The 23,639-nt window shown below is 47.7% G+C and overlaps 1 protein-coding gene across 1 annotated transcript in view; it reads right to left on the reverse strand.

Annotated features, from left to right (window-relative positions):
• wdpcp (WD repeat containing planar cell polarity effector) overlaps nucleotides 1-23,639 on the reverse strand; it is a gene marked incomplete at both ends in the record, with an annotated part of 45,844 nt that overhangs the window by 21,332 nt on the left and 873 nt on the right. Inside the window, 7 exons of the mRNA XM_080849092.1 lie at nucleotides 4,016-4,213; nucleotides 7,265-7,401; nucleotides 10,244-10,358; nucleotides 11,994-12,053; nucleotides 12,991-13,061; nucleotides 14,900-14,950; nucleotides 20,187-20,237. Coding sequence (XP_080705218.1) covers nucleotides 4,016-4,213; nucleotides 7,265-7,401; nucleotides 10,244-10,358; nucleotides 11,994-12,053; nucleotides 12,991-13,061; nucleotides 14,900-14,950; nucleotides 20,187-20,237 — 683 coding nt within the window. The remainder of the gene's footprint in view (nucleotides 1-4,015; nucleotides 4,214-7,264; nucleotides 7,402-10,243; nucleotides 10,359-11,993; nucleotides 12,054-12,990; nucleotides 13,062-14,899; nucleotides 14,951-20,186; nucleotides 20,238-23,639) is intronic.

Genomic DNA, 23,639 nt, shown 5'->3' on the forward strand with positions numbered 1-23,639 from the left:
GCCTGGGAATGCAGACGTGCGAGAGGAAGGGCCGTGACAGGACGCAGTGACCGTGGCCACGGCGAGGCGCATGGCGGGGCCAATATGTAAGACACGTGTAAAGTTAATATTCAGCGTGTGTGCTACATCACTTGCGCAAACAGGGGCACCGTGACAAAAGATATCGCCGCCATGCGCCACCGCTACAATGAGGCATTCTGTAAATTTGTTTGGAGATTTAACCTCTACACACACAGGCTTAAAAAGTTCCTATCGGAAAAAAGCATTCAGGGCCCCCCCCCCACCCCCCCTTTCTCGCGGTTGCCTGCAGTAATGAGTGCGGTTCATTTCGCCGTGTAGACAGAACGGGGGATCGGGCCTGGCTGGCGCAAAGCTGGGTTTTGTCGGCGAGTGCCAAAAAGGGAGTTAAGCAGGTTGCCTATGGTCTATGTGAGGAAGCAGATGATTTTTTTCCCCCATAATCCCCGGGGCCGGCTCCTGCTGCTCCCCAGGGGGTGGCGGAGGGTGAGAGAGGGAGGGAGGAATGGGAAAGGGGAGGCGGGGAGGAGGAGGTGCTGACAGCACAGAGGAGAGATTCGGATCGCTGCCAGCTCTCCACAGTGCCGGGGCCCGCTGAGCCACACCTGCCCCAGCCACGGGCCCCGTCCACTGGGCCCCGTCCGCAGCTGGCCTGGGCCTCAGCACCAGCCGCCCCGCTGACCCGGGTGCGCTTTCTCCACGGCCCCAGCCACTGGTAGAGGCCAGGCGGATGGCCACGACCCAGCATCTCTGCTGGGCTTATCCCACCATGAGTGGGCCGCTCTCTTCAGCAGGACAACACACACACACACACACACACACACACACACACACACACACACACACACACACACACACACACACACACACACACACACACACACACACACACACACACACACACACACACACACACACAGCCTCACACACACACACCAACAATAAAAATAACTCAAAAAACACAAACAGCGAAGATGAAAACGACAAAAACAACAACAAGAACAAAAAAGGTAACAGTGGCAGCCGTTGGTTAGCTGGCGTCTGCTGAGGCACTGTGGGCCATTTTGGGGCTGTCCTCCTCTTCCCTCCCTGCCCCCTTCCCCCAGCCCTCGTTGAAAAGCGCTTTAACATCTTCACAGGGTGATCCTTCTTAAGACCTGAATTGAGAGACGCCTCAAATCCCCACAGCTGTTCCTGAAACAATGAGAGATTCAATTTCACAAAGTGAGCCCAAGACAAACGGCATCTCCACGCACCTCCAGAGCTCAAACGCAGCCAGAGAGAGAGAGGGAGAGAGAGAGGGGGGGGGGAAAGAGAAAGAGAGAGAGAGAGGGTGGAGAGAGAGAGAGAGGGGAGAGAGAGACGGGGAGAGAGGGGAGAGAGAGAGGGGGAGAGAGGGAGAGAGATAGGGAGAGAGAGAGGGAGGGAGGTAACAGCGGTAAGTAGGTCTCTCCTAGTTATTGGTTTCAGTGACTGGTCAAAACTATTCTTCTCTATTCTTCTCCTCTCTTCTCTGAACTCTCTCCTTTTTTCTTCGGGAGGCATGAAAGATAAACCCAGCATCGTCCAGCTGAGTGCCAGCCCTTGTTCACAGCAGTGCCCTTTTTGAGCCAATTTTCCAGCCCACAGAGCAGAGAGAGAGAGAGAGAGAGAGAGAGAGAGAAAGAGAGAGAGAGATGAAGTGAGAGAGTGGGGGAAAGAAAAGGAAGAGAAAAAGAGAGAGAGAGATAAACGGGGAGAGGGTGGTGACTCCTGAATACGTTTCTTGGTCTCCAGATTGGGGCACAGACGCGGCTAGGAGCAATCCTGTTGCCACTGCACAGATACTTCTCAGCCTGGTGTGCCATGAAATCCTCCACTGCCTCCTGCACATACTGCCCTCATGCACGCCAGAGAGAGAAGGAGAGAGAGAGGAGATGGCCTACGGACCACAGGCTTACAACCCCCCCACCCCACCGCTAGGAAATGTGGAAAACAAGGAGATATTTTGTGATTTGACTGGTTTGAAGTGATTACATTAAAAATAAATATACTTTGTTTTCATCCATCTTGTTTGTATTCATTAAGATGTTAAGCTTCAGTAGTAATATGAAATGCTAATAAATATCTTTATTGTTGAGGAGCAAATGTGGATATTTAAGCATAATGAGCAAGGCCTTTTCCTACAGTGCTTATTTGTGTAGGGCACCATGGCTGGAAATGTCTCTTAGCAGTTGTATGTCTGGCATCATAAACATACAGACAACCAGGGGGGGATAAGTGTTAGAAGAAAGATAACAGGATACACACACACACACGCACACGTTAGAGCAAACACATAAACATATACACATACACATACACATACACACAGACAAACATAAAACAACAACAGCAACAATAACAATATTCAGTCTGAAAAATATGTGCATCTGTTTGCTTTTTTCCATTAAGATGATTACATTTCAGCGAGAGGGAATCGTTAAAAATGTTAAACGGCTGCATAAACCGGCACACATACCAGTACGTATTTTTTTTCCTTCCAGCCGCCTTGGCTCTTCTTATCAGCAAGGGGTAAGAATTAAGACCACATAGGGAAATAAATCAGACTTTTAAATGCCAGAGACTTAAGTAGAAAATTGGCTTAGCATGCAGATAGCAAACTTAACAAAGGGAACATATATATGAGCTTGAAGTGATTGAAGTCCCAGCCTTTCTGATGAGCAAAGTGTTTGATTTGCTCCATGGGTCTTACATAAACTGCTAGCTTAATTTCACACTGCGGATCTGAAAATGACAACAAACACTTTAATTAGAAACGATGCAGGCAAGGAGACTTTAATGTTCTTTAAGCGGAAAAGGGGGGAAGAAAATGAAAAAAAAAAAAACTAGGTGAAGGACTAAGATAAATCCAGTGCGGGTTCCAAACCGTCTGAACCGCCCGGCATCCTCGCCTGTTTATTTATTTCTCTCCAAACCTCCCCCCACAGCCCTCCATTTGTTTTCATTATGTGCATATGCAATTGGTAACGCTTCTCTTTCACTCCCTCTCCATTGCTTCCCTCATTCCCTCCCTCTCTCTCTCTCTCTCTTTCTCTTTTCTCTCTCTCTCTCGTCTTTGCCTCAACTCTTATTTCCTTGCATCCCCCCACACAACACTCCTGAATATTTTGCATGTGTTTAAGAGGCGCCATGCTATCATTTCTTAAGCTGTGCAACTCTGCAAATTTGGGATCGTCATCTGTGTACGACATTCCCGCTTCTTTACCAGAGCGGATGGGTGGTGGTGGATTGGAGGTGTATGGCGGGGAGTGTAGGGGGTACCAGTCGGTTTGTGGTGATGCTGCTGATGGCTGTGCCCAAATCACGGCTTAGTTCCCCATCTTTACCCAAAAATAAATAAACAAACCGAATGCAATGAAATTGAAACGCTACCCCTGAGACGCCCAACGCCGAGGCTAGGCTACCGCTAAAGCTCTGAGCCAGTGATGAGTGGGGAGGGATAGTCATCGCTGTTACATTTCCTTGGAGTCTGCTGCCGCCGTCGTGGAACTCCTGGGAGATCAAAGTCCGTTGGAGTCTTAGGAGAACTCAGGGAGACGTGCGCACGCGTCTCTTAGGCCTGACAAAATCAAATCATCCCCATTCCCCTAAGCTGGAGTCAAGATGACATGGAGCACGAGTCCTGCGTGTGTGCGGTGCTAAAAAAGCCATAGTGTTGCATAAGTGGAACTAACGTTGACGCGACGTCACACAAAATGCGATGCAGAGACCAAGACTGCAAGACAAGAAGAAGGAGGTGGAGAGAGAGCGCCCTGGACCCTGATCACTCGAGCGTCACTGCAACATCATTAAAGCACCCTCCATTATTTAGGAGGTTATGCCCTAGTTATTAATTGACCGGTGTGTTTACATTTCAGCCCAGCACACACTTCCTCCCCTCCCTTTGCTCCTGATTGACTTTCATCACCCGTGACCCATCCCTGTGTCTGAGCGGGCCTGCTGGCCTGGGCCTCACCTTGAGACCGGGGGGGTCGGAGCAGCTCAGCAGAACCAGGTTGGCACGCTCGGCCTCGCTGGGGAGCGGAGACCAAGGCCGGGCCTCCTCGTTAGGCGGCGCCGGCCACCAGCACACGGCCACGTCCTGCGAGCGGTTCAGCCCCACGCGTCGGCCCAGACGCCTCCCCGCTCCGCCGGGCAACGCCACGCTGGAGATCTGGAGACGGGAGGGATGCAGGAGGGGAGATAATGAGGGAGACAGGGAGGAGAGAGAGAGAGAGAGAGAGAGAGAGAGAGAGAGGAAAACAAAAGAAGAGCAAGGTGATCAACATAGACATGAGCTGGGTGGAGGGATCAGACTGTGCCCTCATGGTGGCCACCAGGTAGCTACAACAGAAAGAAAGAGAGAGGGAGAGAGAGAGAGAGAGAGAGAGAGAGAGAGAGAGAGAGACTTTCTTCCAATTATGGAGCAGTGTTGCTTTAGTTATATGGTTTCATCTTTCACTTTTGGGGTATTCAGGGTTTTAGGATCCCCCCTTACCCCCCTCTTCACATAATTCATTTCAATAACCGTATTTGTTCGCTATTTTTGCTGGCGGCGGGAGGTTGTTTACCCGCAAATACAGACACGCTTCTACGCACTAAGGGCTGCGGACCGTGCCTTTAATGAGATCTCAAGGTGCCCGGCACAGTTCATCGAGAGAACGCGGCCGTCCAATAACCGCCATAACAATAAACAAGACGCATTGTACAGGGGGGGGGTTGAGATAAAAACCCCCGACGCAAATGAATGCAGCCTTCTAACTTGAAGGTCTTCTGCTATGACCCCAGTCTTTTATGTGGGGACCGAGGAGCTTATTTGCTTTTCTGTAACAAGAGCGATTTCCATACCGCCTTTTATGGTGCTGGGGTTTATCTGCGCCAGTCACAACACAATGGTGTCTTCCCTGTGTGTCAACAGCTCTATCTCGCCATTCCCAGACTCGTGGCTGCCCGACCCGCCGCCATGTTGGAGTGGGGAGGGAAGTGCAGGCATGAGCGAGGGGAATGGAGAGGGTGGTGTAGTTGTGGGGTGTGTCTCGGAGCTGAAAGATCATTTGGCTTTGTGATGGCTGTTTAAAGGCACCAGATATAGGGGGGGAGGGAGAGGGGAGCTAGGTTTAGATTTCCCCCACCCAAATTTCACAGCAATGAGACCGACGAAAATCGCCCAAAAAATATATCAAGAGACGTAAAAAAAAAAAAAACACACAGAGACGCAGAGGAGGGGGCGAACACATATCTTCTTTTACTCCCCCTCCTATCCCAAAAAACACACACACACACACACACACACACACACACACACACACATGCACACATTCCCCTCCAACTTGCCATCTTGCTGGCGTTTGCTGGTCAGCAATAATCAAACTGCTTTCTGGGGGATTAGTCTCAAAGCTTAGCCTACTGGACCAAACACTGGGAGAGGCCAGGGGGGTCCCCTTATCAGCTGTGTGCTTCTGGAGCCAGCCGCACTACAGGACAGATTGCTTTCATATTCCTGTCTGTGCCGCAACAAAGGCCGACAGTAATGCTATAACGCCACAGAGCAATGGTGTTAAGGGCCCGATGCATTTATGTATTGTGTTTAGCACATAATCAGACTCATCCAAATTGTGATCTCACCACTTGGCTCTGGCCATTAAAATGGGGTTAATGCTTTCAGGGGATGGAATAAAGCCTCTTCTCTCCAAATTTTTTATTTATTTTTATATGTGGATCAAATTTTTTTGGGGGGGATGGGAAGAGATATATAATTATATAAATTAATGAAGGAGGAAGAGGAGAGACACAGAGAGAGAGAAAACAAGGAAGAAAAGATCACCTCTGTTTTTTTACCCCAGCTTTGCCCCAAAGTGGGGTAAAGGGACAGACTTGACCCTGCACCAACCCCCCCCCCCCCCCTCCTTCCCCGCTCCCCAACCTTCCCTTCTCCTCAGTAGAGGCATAAGCTGGGCGAACATCACAGAGTGAAAGAAATCCCTGCAATTATGGATCTCCCTCCTTCACCCCGTCAATGCAGATCCTCCTTCAGACAGACCAGTCGTCCTCTAAAAGCTTCCCTGTCTGCCTGCCTGCCTGCCTGCCTGCCTGTCTGCCTGCCTGCCTGCCTGCCTGCCTGCCTGCCTGCCTGCCTGCCTGCCTGCCTGCCTGTCTGCCTCTCTTTTATATCACACATTCATGACTACTAGAATGTGGACGCAGAGAGTATATGAGCCACACTACATTTACATTTCTATGCTCTCGTTTAGTCAGGCACTTCTATCGAAAGCCACTGATAGCGCCGTGAACGGAGACGGGTATCTCCAGGCATGCATCCAGCTCCGTTCAAGGTAAGAAGAAAGATGTTCACCTATCTGACCCAAAGAGTTTACTTCTGTGGTAAAGTGTGGAGGATCAAATATAGCTGCGGGCTGGATCCGGTTCTTCGAGATGATCAGATATCCATATGTATTTCTCTTATTTATGATTGTATCGCTATTAATGTAATCGGTTAGCATGTCAATCAGACTGCCATTGACTGTACTATAACATGATATGCTAGATAATTAAACTCTAGAGCTCTGTCTGTTGGTGAAATAGAGGAGTTGTTTAGCTCACTCTGCCTCCCATGAATTCTCTTCACGCTTCATAGACACCATCTATCAAACCTCAGGACAACATGAAGACATTTGGTCAATCAGTGAACTTAAAAATTAAACACTGTGTAACTGTGGCCTAGAGAATGATATAACCTATAACCTCATCCTAAACAATAACGTGTTGAAGTGAACTAGTCTTTAGAGAAGCCTTTTCACAAACTCCAAAGCCACTCAAAGAACAGTTAAGTGATTTCGACACTTTTTTTTTTCTTCCATAGACAAACAGATCATTTGTGGTTATTTACTGTCCAATCCTCCGGTCCCCGAGGTGGCCCCCAGGGTGTGCAGATGGAGGAGAGGATGCTGGGTAATTGCTGCTGTGTCATTCCCTGTGGTGCAATGGGGAAGGTAAGCCACAAAAAGCCAAACAACTATGGGCACCCCATGGGTCCTTAAGTGCCTTTAATTGAGTCACCATGTATCCCCTATCCACCCATTCTGGCCAACAGGTTGTGTGTGTGTGTGTTTCTGTGTATTGAGAATGTGTGTGTGTGTGCGTGTGTTGGGGGGGAGGCATCTAGAGTGTGGGTTTGGGTGTGTGTGTGTGTGTGTGTGTGTGTGTGTGTGTGTGTGTGTGTTCTCACCTTAAGCTCCGAGGGAGAGAGCTTCTCCACACGTCGACTGGGCTCAGGGGAGCCTTGGCTCTTCCTGGTCATGTGGACCAGACACACCTGGCTCTTCTCCACGAAGGTGAGGAGCAGAAGCTTGTCTGTGATGACAGCTGAAGGAGGAGAACAAACAACAGAATAATCCTTAAAACTTTAATGAATCACTAAGAAACGCTGACATAACATAAAACAGCATGACCCGTTCAAATAAATACGTTGACTTGCACAACATTTTATCACGATCAAATCACTGATACTTAGCACATTAGATTGATGGTGTAAAACCATAAGACAGAAATCTCGAATTCACTAGTGCACCTAACCGAACTAAGGGTCATTTTACCCAACAACACACACTTCCTACGAAGCACTGGAGCACAGGGGTCTTGACGCTGAACACACCTTAGAAAGAGAGAAAGAGGAACGACACACACTTCTTATAGAGCACTACAGCACAGGAGTCTTGACGCTGAACACACCTTAGAAAGAGAGAAAGAGGAACGACACACACTTCTTATAGAGCACTACAGCACAGGAGTCTTGACGCTGAACACACCTTAGAAAGAGAGAAAGAGGAACGACACACACTTCTTATAGAGCACTACAGCACAGGAGTCTTGACGCTGAACACACCTTAGAAAGAGAGAAAGAGGAACGACACACACTTCTTATAGAGCACTACAGCACAGGAGTCTTGACGCTGAACACACCTTAGAAAGAGAGAACGAGGAACGAGGCTCCTGCCTGAGGGCTGTGCTGCTTTCATGCCAAAGACAGAAAATTGCACTTGATCCAGCTAAACTGTTCACAAGCCCGGTGAATGGTGATTAGCAATTAAGCCCACCACCCTTGCAAAAAATAATAATAATCTGTTTATGAAACCAATTAAACAATTCGAAAAAAATTATACAAACCACTCAAATTGCTGGAGAGAATACTTCATCCCCAAAATAAAAAAAAATAAAAAAACTCAACAGCAATTAGAAATGGAATACGGCGCATTTGTGGCATAATTATGTATCAAAACAAGCAGCTGTGAGAAAACGCACTGTTTAATATGCACAACCATTTTTTACTGTCGAGCGATGCTCAAGAAACTGAGGGAGAGGCACTTCATATATCAGTTGTTCAACAGACATGTAGTTTTGTTGGAATTGTTCAGACTTTGTTTGAATATTTTGTGCTATTTTGTATGCTGTTTTGACAAGTCATTCTAAGTAGCGCACAGCTGTAGGGAGAAGTATTATTAATGGATATTAATCACGCCATAGCGTTTTACTGTATAAGTAAATGATTGAATAAGCATGTGTGCTTTTAAAAGATTACTCCCAACTAAGGCCAAATGCATGTTTCTTTAGCATTTATCGCTATGGAATTTACGGATGTCTGCTGTGGTAATCCATCCTCAAATCCCAAATTAACCATTCATGCTACAAAAACAGCTTGGCCCATATGAAGAACAGGTGGTTGATCAGGATTATTCAATAGGCTCTCCAAAGCAGCTTTCAAATCCACTTAATACCAGCTACTAGCGCAACATGTTGACACTGCAGTGCAAAAGGGCTTATCGGGGACAACATTTAAAGCATCGACAAAATAATAAATGCTATGAGAAATCACTTAAGCACGACAAGTGACGAAACATGATGTAGTCTCCAAACGGGTTTGCCCCAAGTCGACAGCTAACCCAGTGATGCTCTGTATTTACAAAGTAAGGGTCATAGAGTTTACTGCTGTGCGTTGCCCTAACGTAAGTTTTATAAGAAAACCTCAAATAATTTCAAGTAGGATCATGGGCATTCCATTACGTATAGTACAGTAAGCAACTGTGTGTGTGAGTGTGAGTGTGAGTATGTGTGTGTACATGTGTATGTTTGTGGGTATATGCTTGTGTGTGCTTGTGAGTGTGAGTGTATGGTAGTGAGTGTGTGTGTGTGTGCCTGGAGTCTGATTGAGTGAGCGCGTGTGTGTGTGTGTGTAGTCTGATTAAGTGTGCGTGCGCGTGTGTGTGTGTGTGTGTGTGCATGACTGCAAGTGTGTGTGCGTGCGAGTGCGTGTGTGTGTGTGTGTTGAATCTGATTGAGTGGCGTGTCCTGGCCCTCTCCTTGCCTCCCCATCCAGGCCTCATGTCCACGCGGTGAGCGGTGCGGTCAGGCACCAGCGAGCACAGGTCAGTGTGTGTGTGTGTGTGTGTGTGTGTGTGTGTGTGTGTGTGTGTGTGTGTGTGTGAGTGCGTGTGTGAGTGTGAGCACAGGTCCGCAGCTCTGCGGCGCTGCCTGCCTGAGACTAATTGAACAAGTGACAGATGTGAGAGAGGCCCGGCAGCCCCGGCCGCAGACAATTACTGCAGTAATTAGTGCCTCAGTGCCAATGAATGGGGCTCCACAGGAGGCCTTCAGGATGGAGGTGGGTAAGTGTGTGTGTGTGTGTGTGTGTGTGTGTGTGTGTGTGTGTGTGTGTGTGTGTGTGTGTGTGGAGGTGGGGTGCAATGCCAGCTCTCTCAGGTGTCTGGAGACTGACAAGGGTGGACAAGGAGGAGGCGGAGGAAGAGGAGGGGGTGGAGGACGAAGAGGGGGGAGACTAAGGTAACAAAACAATAACACGAACGAGAAATAATTAGTAGACTTGGGACAGTGTCCATTTCCCTTTTCTCGACAATGATGGAGAAGGCCCCCCTTCCCTCACCCAACCCCCCCCCCCCCCCCTTCCCTCACCCAACCCCCCCCCCCCCCCCCCACACACACACACACCCGTCCCATACCTCCTCACACTCACGGGAATGGAACAGTGGAACAGTGGAACAAAAAAAAACACAAAAGAAAACAACCTCTGTCTGGCTCCTCTGGGAAATTGCGAAAGAGCAAAAGGACAAAAGCCTTGCCGTCAATTACCTGTGGCCCTGTTGAGGCCCCAAGTGCATGCTGGGAGCCTAGGCAGTGCACTGTGGTGACTCACCGTGGCTGATGGTGTCGGCGGGCAGACGGCCCAGCAGGGCTCTGTCTATGAAAACTCGCTCCAACTGGGCCCCGACCACAGAGAGGGTCACCAGCTCCCCAGAGCTCAGCAACAGCTGCACACAAACACACACACACACTTTCAAAATACACCTTTAGGCAAATTAACTTTACACACACACACACACACACACACACAAACACACTTTCAGAATACACTTTTACGCAAATCAACTTTAGACACACACGCACACATACTTTCAAAATAAACCTTTACACAAATTAACTTTACACACCCAGAAGACACCTTTGCACAATCTGACATTGTAGGCCTACATATACTTTGTCCATGACCTTGCTGCTACTAGCCCAACACATCAACACAACACACAATCAGAGCACATGGCATGGTGACACACAATGCAGTATGGGGAAATGAAAATGCTCTCGGACCCGTATTAACCAATTAATTTGCAATCCTATCTGTGAAGTGTATAAAGAGGCATGTCCTGCCCCGTGTCAGACTGGTCCTGTCGCCGAGTGGAATAAACAGGTATGGCTATCACTGATAGAATTCTGGAACATTCTGAAGCCCACCAATGAAGAGGGGGCGTGGCACTGAGCCGCACAGCCAGCCACAGGTCGCCGGCTCCAATCTGATGTGGCTGTGGTGCGCTCACTCCTGTTACTCCTGACAACCGCACAAGTGTTGAAGTCCGTTGGACTGTGCCAGTCGTTCACACTTCCCTCTCTCTCCATCACTCCCACTGGCTCCCATCCCATCCCATCCCTCCTTCACTCTCCCTCTCTCATTTACTCAAAATTCACTCTCTTTCTTCCTCTCTACCATTACCTCTCTCCCACTCCATCTCCATCTCTCTCTACATCTATCCCTTTCCTTCTTCTTTCAGTCCACATTTCTTCCCCAAACCTCTTTTTTTCTCTCTCTCTCTCTCTCTCTCTCTCTCTCTCTACCATCCCTCTTCCTCCCGTCTCTTTCTCCATCTAAACGGTCGGGGTGTAACACCTGGCCTTTGATCTGGGGAGGTGTGGTGGTGGTAAGTGGTGGGAGTGAAGCCTCTCTTGCCCCCTCGCTGTGACAGGGCTCCACAGGGGACGACAGCTCCCTCCTCAAACCCACTCCTTCTGCCCCCGCGTGAGGGCAAATAATAAAGGGGCGTGAATGGCACTCTCCGCCCCCTCGCCCAATTACGATAACACAATTAATCAACCTCATTAAAAAAAAAGAGGTTGGTACACCTGTAGCTCAGCCGGCTGGAACGACGCGCTGACTAACGCATGGAAGTCACTGTGTGCCGTCACAATGCCGAAGGATGTCTGGATGAAGCTAATTGCTACATATGCTAATCACCTGAATGTAAACATGCAGTTTGACATGTACAAATGTACACTAATGAATGTAAATTACTGGTATGACATGATTCATAATGGTAGGTTTCTTCACACAACACATCCGCTTGTATGGTCTCTGACTTTGTTTGCAGTAGCTGTGATTCATTTGCTGTCACAGAGGGTGCTTGTTTATGATGATGATGATGATAATGATGATGATGATGATGACGATGACGATGAAGATGATGATGATTGGGGTCATCATGGATCTCTCTATTAGGTCTGTCTCTCCATATCAGCGGTGGGAACACCTAAGCTGGCTGAGTGTGTGTGTGACCCAGAAAGCAGGCTTGAAGTTGGCCCCTAGTGAGACCAGCACGGGCAGCCTGAGAGCTTACCTGGCAGCACTGCTTGGTCCTCCATCTGACGCAGACACAGGGCGCGGTCTGCAGTAAGTCCTGTAGTGGAGACAAGAGGTGAGGTGAGCCTGAGCCAGAGCAGGCGACCAGGTGAGCCAGAGCAGGCGATGAGGTGAGCAGCAGCAATTTCTTAAGTAGCACCGCTAAGCAGGATTGGCCGTTAGCATGTGCTTGAACATATTTTTAGGATTTAGAAGCTTGGGGGTGGGGGCTTCAACCAGGGGCTGGAGTGGGTGGTTAAGTAGCAATGACCACGACTTAGATACAAAAAAACGATGCGGGATGCAAACATGTAGCTGGAGTGGGCTCACGCCTGACCGTGGCCATGGCATACGAGTCTCATGCTGAACTGTGCAGGGATAGATTTGGATGTGCAGTTGGGGGGAGGGGGGGGGGGGGGGTGCTTGCTGTTTTAGGCTTCAGGGCTTCATCGGGGGGGTGGGGGGGGGGGGGGGGGGGGTAGACCTCTGCTGGGGATTAGCTGGAGGTGGTTGGTGAGAGGAGATGGAGGAGCTGGACGGGGGATGAGAGCGAGAGGAGAGGGGTGGAGTGGAGAGGGGTGGGGTTGGGAGGTTAAGACTGGGGTGGGTGGGGTAAGGCGAGTAAGGAGCCCGGGTGGGTCGGGTGGAGGATGTTTCCAGTTTCAGGCTGAGCGGGGTTGAGACGGGAGCCAGGGCCACGCCGAACAAAGCTGAGTCTGTGCGTCCGGGGCCGGGAGAGGAGGCTCGCCTGCAGCCCCTGGAGCACTGATCCCCCTCAAATATTGAGGCTGTTGACAGAGAGGAACCGAAAGAGAGGTGCTGAGAGAAAGAAAGAGAGGGTGAAAAAGGAGGGTATTTTTTTTCCCTCCTCCTGAAAGAGAAAAGAGAATGCTCGTATTTGTTGTCAATCTGTTTTTTTCTCTCTTTCTGCTGCTGCTGCCTTTTCCTTCTGCCTTTGTCTTAAGAAAGGGACATTTTTCCGGGGGATAAGATACCTCAAGCTCCTTCAGGGAGTCACGGAGCTTCTCCGGACGCCGGTTCTTGAGGGCCCATGGGTAACCACGACCTGCAAAGGGTGGGGGAGGCGGGGGGGGGGGGCAAAGAGGAGCAGAGTTTAAAGGTCATGTAACCCGACAATCTCTCACAGAATGTGCAAAGTCATGCACAGTCACCCGCTAGGAAATATAGTAAAGGAGAAATGGTGTTTTTTTTTTTCCAAGGAAACGCAGGTCTTGACCTTTCTGTGTACCCTTTCCTGAGGTCAAGGTACAAATGAAATCAGACTGACAGGTAAATATTAAAACATGCCTTGAACAAACAAGGATTGTACCTCCGACAAAAAAGAACATATTGGGTTTACACATTAAATGCACGTGGTATTTCAATCAATTCCACATGCTTGAAAGTAAGTCAACCAAGTTTAGGGTTAGTATCATGCTATTACATGCTCTTAGACGATGGCAAGTGTGTAGTACTGATTATTACATACAAGTATAATGAAATTAGGTCAAAAAGTGGGCCCATTCATTTTAAGAGTGTTTCCTCCACTACGGTTACTGCCCAAGGAAAATAAGTTTTATTCAAGAAGCCCTCAAAAAGTCCTTGTAGTGGCTTACTGGAAGGGGAGCAACTCAAAAACGCTACCATAACATATTTAATACTCCACTTGAAGACAACTTGTTCCACACACAAACCTCCGTAATTTCCCATAAGGTCCCTAGTTCCCTCTTTCCCTCCAGTGCAAACGTTTAAAAAAAAAAGTTAATTGAATTCTCGGTTGAGTTCTGGCTGTGCATATACATTAGTATTAATATAGCGAAGGTGTGTGTGTGTATGTGTGTGTGTGTGTGTGTATATATCCCTCACACACACACACACACACACACACACACACACACACACACACACGCACGCATACAGTGGGGAGAGAAGAGGAGGCCTGTTTTTTTAAAGATGGCGTAATCAAATCCAATCTGTTTTTAAACCATTAAGAAACACCCCCTCCCTCCCCTACTCTCCCCTCTCTCTCTCTTTTTTTTTTCGAGCAGGAAAGCGAGTAAATAAATGCATGTAAATGAGGGACTGTGGGAGAAGGGTGGTGGTGTGTTTGTGGTGGGAGGAGGGGGGTGTGTGAGAGCGAAGGAGATGCAGAGTTGGGGGGGCGGGGGGGGCTGTGTGTTTGTCTCCTGATAAGGGTGTTTGCATTCTCCTCCTGGGCGACTGGGGCCACTCCAGACCAGGTTGAGTGACTGGGAGTTATTCCTGGAAGATGGCCATACTTGTATTAGAGCCCTAATGGAGCTGTGAGGTGTAGTTAGTTTCTGACTGACTCAGGCCTCCTGAAAGGAGAAGAGGAGGATGAGAAAGAAAGAGAGAGAGAGTGAGCAATAGAGAGAAAGAAAGAGAGAGAGAGTGAAAGAGAGAGAGAGTGAGCGAAAGAGAGAGAGAGAGTAAAAGAGAGAGAGAGAGAGAGAGAGAGAGAGAGAGAGAGAGAGAGAGAGAGAGAGAGAGATAGCGCAAGAGAGAACGAATGCCGCTGCTGGGCTGGTCTAACAGTCGTGGTGAGACCCAGTCGAACAGGACCGGCGTGGCCTTCTCAGAGGCTGCGAGGCTGACTGAGGGAGAGGGGGCCAATTGGAGTTGCGCTAATTACTCCCGCTGACTGCTCTCGCTGCTCCACAGCTGAAAGGAGCAGACATTACAAACAGGCGGCTGAACACGCCGTAACGAGTCCTGCCAATTGTCATCTACAGAAAAACCTTGTCGTAGGCCCTACGCCGTGGGTCTGCCAGCCAGGTCTTACAGATGTTTATTTTTTGTATTCTTTGCAGTGGTGTCAGTGAGTCGCCTTTGAACTTGCAGCCAGGTGAAGAATAAGACTAAGGCGTGTGGCATCTTACTTACTCTCCAAAAACTGCTGCTTCTCAGTGAAGTAATGATGAGCCGTCAGGGCAGCTGTGAGGAGAGAGAGAGGAGACTTTAGATATCATGGAACAAAATGTCAAATTAATTATAACGATGATGATAATGATTTGGTGTTCGATTTGATTCTTACAAGCATGTTTTGCCCTATGGTTGTGAATACTATTCTGAATAACTTTCGTAGTGTGTGTGTGTATGATTGTGTGTGTGTGTGTGTGTGTGTGTGTGTGTGTGTGTGTGTGTGTTTGTGTGTGTATTCCATCTGTGTTTACACATTCATTTCCATGGTCAACCCTGAGGGTTCTTCCAGTATATGGACTCAATGCATGTGTAAGCCTTTGCAACTATGAATCTGAGAACATTTTTGCAAACCCTGTGTGTGAGTGTGTGTGCTAGCCTTAGTGTCAGTTTGTACGCTAGCCCATGTATATGTGTGTGTGTGTTTAGGCCTACGGTATGTGGGTGCGTCAGAAAAGCAGAGACAGTGAGGGGTGACTCGGCCAGAGCCAGGGCTTGGAGCTCTGTCAGCACCTCCTCCTGCCCAGCTTGAGCACGGGAGCCACGCCCTGCCCCGAAGGTGCCCAGCCAAGAGGCCTCCTCCGCCGGCCTCACTGCACAGGAAGCAGGCCTGGCTGCAGGGACCTCTGGCTGCTCGGGACCAGTGGCGTCGTAGGGGGGGGATAAAGGGGACTGAGTTACCAGGGCCCTCTGTGGGGGAGGGCCCTTGAGGAGTGTGGAATTTTATTTTTCCTTTAAATATTAATATCATTTAAAGGTCCAAATTTTCTTGCTAACTAATATAATTTTAATGTTTTGGGTAAATAAATTGGTTGAATGATGGATTGAATTGTGTGTCCTAGTCTACATATAATGTATGGAGACCCTCACCCCCCCGGCTCACGCACAAAATGGTTTAGTCCGCCTTCAGTGTGCTTTTTACTTATAGGCGCATTTGACGAATGTTAACGTTCATTCGACTGAGGCAACGGTGCGCATTGAAGATGTCCAAGAACGTTAAATCCGGGTTTCAGAAAAGAAAAGAAAGGCAGGCAAGAGAGAGAAAAAGAGACGAGGGAAAGCAACTACTAACAGACTTCTTTCCTAAGAAAGGTGAGCCCGAATGTGAAAGCAAACACCCTACATTAAATGAACTCATGATGTGGTAATAAAATGAATCAATACCACCGCGATTGTCATTGCTAAAAACGGCATAACACAAAATTAGAAATAACATGCCCTATCTGTAATCTGAGGTAAACTCTAAATACATGTTTGTTTGCATAGCCTTCCACAGTTGCAGAGTGTGTTGCACGCACATCCAATCCAGGTGCAGGGTAAAAAGAGATCCGTAAAAATGAAAGAATACCCACACTGTTGCTGCTGACACCTGACGAACACCTGACGAAGACCAACAATGGTCGAAACGTTGTGCCAATAAAATACAAGGGAGCTGCAGCAACAGTGTGCGGGTATTCTTTCATTTTTATGCATAGCCTACCACACCATTGCAATAGTAGGTCTATACTAATTAGAACATTTGGCTAAATTAATATTTGTTAGGCCATAACATAACTAGGCTAATAGCCTTATTAAGTAGGGCTAGTCTAGGCTCAATAAATTCATAAGGTTAGGCTGTCAAATTAGTTGGCTAGCAAAGTTAACTTGTGAAACATGGCACTCAGTTTCAGAAGCAGCTAGTGATGCAGACCCTTCATCCTCTGACACTGTGGTCTTGAGGCAAGGTGAGCAGTTTAAAATGAAAGTACATAATTTTAGCTATTTATACTGTAGGCTTAATGTGTTTAGCAAATAGCAACACAGGCTGTTCCATCCAAAGGTGACTTTTTTTTTGTTGCAATCAGGGTGTGAAGGGGATTTTAAGCAATATAATAATAATAATAATACATTTTATTTATATGGCGCCTTTCAAGAGACCCAATATAGTAAAAAGTGTTCCAGGAAAACATCCCATACTCTACCTTTAAACATGTTCAGTCACACAAATTAGGCTACATTGGAATTGCCTGTTACAGTAATATCTATCAGATGCTTCATGCTTGTAGAGGGTTCTGTCCAGGAAGATGGAGAAAATGTGGTAGAGGATGACACAAGTGAAGGAAGTGATAGCAGAGAAGATTCTGAGAAAAGTGAAAGGGATGAAGAGAGGTCAGAAAGTAGTCAGAGCAGCGCCAGGAAGTGTATGCCAGAAAATCCAGCACTATGGACAGAGAAATGAACTAATGAAGAGAGAGACACAATTGTTCACAGACTGGCAAGCAACATAAAAACAAATAAAATTACAGCAAAAGACAAGGAAGGGAAGCCATTTCCTAACTACCTTCAATTTGCAAAGTTTCACCGTCAGGGGGGAGGGGCGTGGCACTCTTTTTTTTGGGGGGGGGGGGGGGGGGCCTATGAACCTACTGTGCATAGGGCCCAGAATCTGGTGCTACGCCCCTGCTCGGGACACTTCCAGGATTACTGGCATTAATCAGATAAAGGGGACATTATGATACAGCGCCGGCCCAGGCCGCTTCAGTGACAGGGGGCCTCGGACTGGCTTAAGGGGGGAGATGGATGGCGATGAGGAGGCTTGCTCTGCTCAACACCATAAGCTTGGGTCGCCCTCTGGTGGTGGCTGGGAGAAGTGGCCGGTAATGATATTGCCGCTCTGCAGCAGGCACATACACTGTTCAGTCTTTTTGTACAAGTGCAAACACTACCTCAAAAGATAGGACCTTAAAATCACAAATCTAACATTTACCAGATGTCGAAATCAAATGCAGTTGGAAAAACCAACGCATAAACCATGACTCGCAGCAAAGATTGAACAGAAACATTCACTAATACATAAACATTACCACCAGCTTCCTCTTATAAACTAATCAAGTGTCTATTATCCTAATTATCCGCTATTTAAATGAATCCAAATGAGTCAGCTCATTTCTATCCATCCGATTTCTTCATCTCCTCCTCAGGTTCCTCTCTGTCTTTCCCTGCGCCCCCCCCCCTCCTCTCCTCTCCTCCCCTCCCCTTTTTCACTCCTTTATCGTGGCATGCTTTTGTAATCCATCGAATTAAAACGGATTTTTGGAGAGCGACACCGTCCTCTCAGCACAGAGGACCGGCGCTAGAGACGAGCACTGGAGTGATGGAGGAACCACTGACGAGTGAAGGAGGGAGGGGGGCATGAGGTAGTGGGGGCGGCACTCTCACCCCATCCTTGATGATGGGAGGGGGAAGAGAGAGAGAGAGAGAGAAGAAAAACAACAGGGGCAGAAGTCTCTATCACCCACCCACACACACACACACACACACACACACACACACACACACACACTGGTAGAGTCAGAGCTTGGCATCAACCTTAATAGAGGGAGGCCTTAGTAATTGAGATTCATTGATATGATTAACAGATTGATATTTATAAAGTAAATGTTTTTTTTAAATGTTTCTCTGGGAACAAGTTACTCCTATTCGGTCACGAGATGTGCTGAGATTCCAACGTTTGCCACAACGTAATAATCCAGATGGAAAAATTCTTAGTCGTGCGATTTGGGCACATAATTTGACAGCAGAATAACATGTTTTGTTGCAAGGAGCAACTGTGAGTGTTTTCAGGCCACGGTTCAGTCAGCCAGACCTCCCAGGCCTCCCAGACCTCCCAGCACCCCACAGCCTGTGCTGCTGATGGCCAAATAAAAAAAATCAAATCTGCAAGGCTGTTTTCCTCCAGCAGGTTAATCCTCTAATTAATATTTCAGGGCATACAGCAGAGGAGTAACATAAAACAGTGTTTCTTTTTTCCAGTTTACTTTTCATGGCCCCCTAATAAAGTTTTTTCTAAACAAAGGAGTTTAAGGCTGTATGTCACTTAAAAGCAAACAACTTAAGAAACTTTTTGCCAGTACTATACAATATAGTTAAAAATATGTGATATGTCTATATCTATAAAAGATGTGTATTTGTGTGTGTTTGTGTGTGTGTGTGTGTGTGTGTGTGTGTGTGTGTGATAGCAAAGCTCCATACAGGCCAGCTTTCACTCAACCACCCAGTAAGACACAGCTTCAGGTCAGCAGTAACCTGCAGTAAAATATCTCAAAGGAAAATGGCACACACTTGCTTGAAATGATGACACTTTCTAGAGACAAAAATCCATATCCAAACACACGAGTATTGTGCGCAAAGGTTGTACTCTACCCATTTGTCTGCACAGCACTCCACTATAAAACACAGAGTAAACACAGCAGAAATCGATCAGTAATGGATGCCTGAGATCTCTTTTTGCTTTGGTATATTCAAGAAAAACAAAGGTCCAAATCCCAGTTTTAATCATCTCTCATTAGCTTCCATCTGTCTGGCGTGCTAAGCTGTTTGAACCATCTCCTCCAGAGGCCAGCGCTGCTGAGGAAGAGGGGGTCCCTGGAGGAAGGACCCTGCGAGCACCGAACGTGGCCTGTGAGGTCACTGTCTAAAGCAGATTACACTGCAGCAGAGGGCATTGTGCTGAGAATCAATTAAAGTATTGCGTTAAAAAGATACGAGAGAGACAGAGAGACAGAGACAGAGAGAAAGAGGGGTGGGGGGGGGCGTAATATCACAAGCCATCAAACCAAATTAGGCACATTTGGCCACCATTGTGTTCTTGTAGAAATGAAAGGGATTGAGCAACCACATCTTATGGAGGGCCATTTTGTGCTGTAGGAACTTTCACAGATGTCTCTCTCCCTCTCTCCGGGTTTAGTGATGATGAGCTGATCACAGAGATGCTAATAGGGGAGGAGGTTTCGCTTCTGCTTGACACGGAGGGCTGTGGCCCTCGGATACAAGAGCCCCCAGGGGTTCTTAAGAGGCTAGAGACCCTGGCAGGGTGTCAGTGCAAACACAGAGAGGAGAGATGGGGGAAACGGAGAGAGAGAGGCAGAGGGAGAGAGAGAGGGAGGGAGAGAGAGAGGGAGAGAGAGAGGCAGCGGGAGAGAGAGAGAGAGAGAGGCAGAGGGAGAGAGAGAGAGGAGGGAAAGAGAGAGAAAGAGAGAGAGAGAGAAAGAGAGAGACAAAGACATACAGAGAGGAAAAGAGTGATGAGGAGAGACAATTTCAGAGCAGAGGAGAGGATTGTGCTGTGTGCGCACATGAGCAAGTGAGAGAGGGATTGACAAAGAGAGAGAGAGAGAGAGAGAGAGCAAATGAAAGGAGGAAATGTGTACTGTGCAAAGGTAATTAACACTGAGGGAGGTGTAGTATTATGTGAATCATAAAACACACTTACACTCACCTGGCTCGCCTTTGTCATAGAACTGGTATGTGCCAATATCTGTATCTGTGAGGCAAGAAGAAAAGGGCATATATTAAAGAGCAAACACGCAAATAACTGAGAGAGAAAAAGAGAGATGGAGACAGAGAAAGAGAGAGATGGAGAGAGAATTATGGAGAGAGAGAGAGATGGAGAGAGAAAGAGATGGAGAGAGAGAGAGAGAGAGAAAACTGGAGTCAGAGAGGGTACAGTGAATGAAAAAAGAGAAAGCAAGAGAGAGAGAAATGAACAGTGTGCTGTCAGAAGTGGACAGATCAGCAATTTCGCACCGCAGGATAAACAATCATTATCTGCCTGTGTCCAGTGCCATCTGCCTGCTCTCAGACAGAGATAAGAACAGAGGGGGGAGGAGAGGATGGTGTGTGTGTGTGGGGGGGGGGGGGTTGAATGGAGTGGGTGGGCAGAGAGAGGGGTATTAATAAAGACAGGAGCATATAACTGAACCCCTCCTCTCCCGAGCACGCACACACACACACACACACACACACACACACACACACACACACACACACACACACACACACACACACACACACACACACACACACACACACACACACACACACACACACACACACACACACACACACAGCGTTGCCTCCTCCAGGACAGGCCTCCATGGGTGAAGAGACAGCCAGGTGAGTTTGCCTCCCCCCCTGCCCCTCGCTATCAAACTGCTGACTTTAGCCTTTTCACTGAAGTCATCATCACTTGGGGGGCAGTCCTCCATGCAACCCCCCAATCAGCTCCAGCCCCCCCCCCCCCCCCCCCCCTCTCTCATAATCTCTCCCACGTCTGCCTCTTGATCATCTGCTGGAGAACTCTGATAGGGTTTGGCCAATCAAGTCTATATAATATTCTGTGTCCTTCTGTGTGTGATTCGTGCGCATGGGTGTGTCACTGCTTGGAGCACACACACATATTTATCTACATTATTTCTGCACAAGCGAGTACAAAAAATGACTATAGACACTTTCACAAGGCAAGTAGACTGCAAACGATCAAAATCCCTCCGAAACGTAAGAAATGCAAACGGCGGCTATAACTGCTTTACATTTGTATGCCCCGTGAGTGTGTGTGTTTGTTAGTGTGCGAAGGGATGAAAACACTATTGTGATATAGGTGGTGCTATCTTTCTGCTCAACACTTCACGGTCTGAAGGCCACTCCTGATTTAGTTTTTTTCAGGGACATATTGACCTCCTCCACCCAAGATAACAAATATAGAAGGTGTGGAAAAAAACAAACAAACACACACACACACATTCTCTCTCTCTCTCACACACACAATTGCTCAGCGCTCCAGCGGCACACGATGTGGGGAGATTCAGCGGGCCCTGGACACTATCTTCTCCAGAGCAAAACCACCTAGCAGACTGTGAAAGGACCGATGGAGAGAGGAGGAGGAGGAGGAGGAGGAGGAGGAGGAGGAGGTGGAGATGGAAACAACAAGGGGAAAAGTCATAGAAAAAGAAGTGTGTGTTGCACAAAGATGGACAGATAGAGACACAAATGAAATGTGTGTGTGTGTGTCTGAGTGTGTGTGTGTGTGTGTGTGTGTGTGTGTTGGTGACAGGCGCGGCTGTCAGCGACTCATCTTGACCTCTGCGATACAGCCAGAGGCGAATGTGGGCATTCAGGGTTGTGCAGAGAGAGACGGATGTGAGGGAATGTCACGCTTGCGTCACCTGATGGTGGGCTGCTACGGGACAGACTACCTGCTCATGTGTGTATGCTTGTGTGTGTGTGTGTGTGTGTGTGTGTGTGTGTGTGTGTGTGTGTATGGGGGACTGTCTGGCAAATGGCATAAAGAAAAACATGGCCGCACAGCCCTCCGTTGTGAAGACAGTGTGCTGAAAGAGGAGGACACTAAAAGGTGTGGGGAGTGCTGATGGGCGAGAACCTGAGGCACTACTCCAGCCTTTTAGCACAATGGAGGAGGGAGGGAGGGGAAATGTTTTCCTTTCTGAGAGTGTCAAAAGACGACAAAGAGAGAGTCTGCACACCTGACACAACCCTGCTGCTGTGGGGGAAGCAAATCCATCTCAACACTTGCTTCACAAACACCCATGGGTGACCAGCCCTTCAGTTTATACAGCACTCTACTGCCCTTCAGTTTATACAGCACTCTACTGCCCTTCAGTTTATACAGCACTCTTCTCTTCTGCCCTTCAGTTTATACAGCACTCTACTGCCCTTCAGTTTATACAGCACTCTTCTCTTCTGCCCTTAAATGTATACAGCACTCCACTGCCCTTCGCTTTATACAGCCCTCTACTGCCTTTCAGTTTATACAGAACTCTACTGCCCTTTCAGTTTATACAGCACTCTTCTCTATTGCCCTTCAGTTTATACAGCACTCTACTGCCCCTTCAGTTTATACAGCACTCTTCTCTTCTGCCTTTCAGTTTATACAGCACTCTTCTCTTCTGCCCTTCAGTTTATACAGCATTCTACTGCCCTTCAGTTTATACAGCACTCTTCTCTTCTGCCTTTCAGTTTATACAGCACTCTTCTCTTCTGCCCTTCAGTTTATACAGCACTCTACTGCCCTTCAGTTTATACAGCACTCTTCTCTTCTGCCCTTAAATGTATACAGCACTCCACTGCCCTTCGCTTTATACAGCACTCTACTGCCTTTCAGTTTATACAGAACTCTACTGCCCTTTCAGTTTATACAGCACTCTTCTCTACTGACCTTCAGATTATACAGCACTCTACTGCCCTTCAGTTTATACAGCACTCTTCTCTATTGCCCTTCAGTTTATACAGCACTCTACTGCCCTTCAGTTTATACAGCACTCTTCTCTATTGCCCTTCAGTTTATACAGCACTCTACTGCCCTTCAGTTTATACAGCACTCTTCTCTATTGCCCTTCAGTTTATACAGCACTCTTCTCTACTGACCTTCAGTTTATACAGCACTCTTCTCTTCTGCCCTTCAGTTTATACCAGGGGTGGGCAAACTTTTTGACTCGCGGGCCACAATGGGTTCTAAAATTTGACAGAGGGGCCGGGCCAGGAACAGATGGATGGAGTGTTTGTGTGAACTAATATAAATGACATGAAAGGATTTGTCCTTTAACAGGTAGCAAAGCATTTATTTGCAAGGCAATTTAACAAATTGCACGAACATGAACAATACAAAAACATGTCGTAACGTGACTGATCAAACATCATGAAAACATCTGAGGCCTGCACCCAAACCAATTACCTCACTTGAACTTTTTATTTATTTACATTAACAGGTTAGAGCAGCCACGCAGGCTCTGTGCGGCATAGAGCTGCAACGATAAGTCGACAAACACAACGACGTTGATTGTGAAAAATAGTCGACGTGGATTATTTTTTGGGCCAGACGCTAGGGCCGGATTAAAAAGCCCAACGGGCCATACTTTGCCCATGTCTG

The sequence above is a fragment of the Sprattus sprattus genome, assembly GCF_963457725.1.
Source record: "Sprattus sprattus genome assembly, chromosome: 12".
Classification (NCBI taxonomy): Eukaryota; Metazoa; Chordata; class Actinopteri; order Clupeiformes; family Clupeidae; genus Sprattus; species Sprattus sprattus.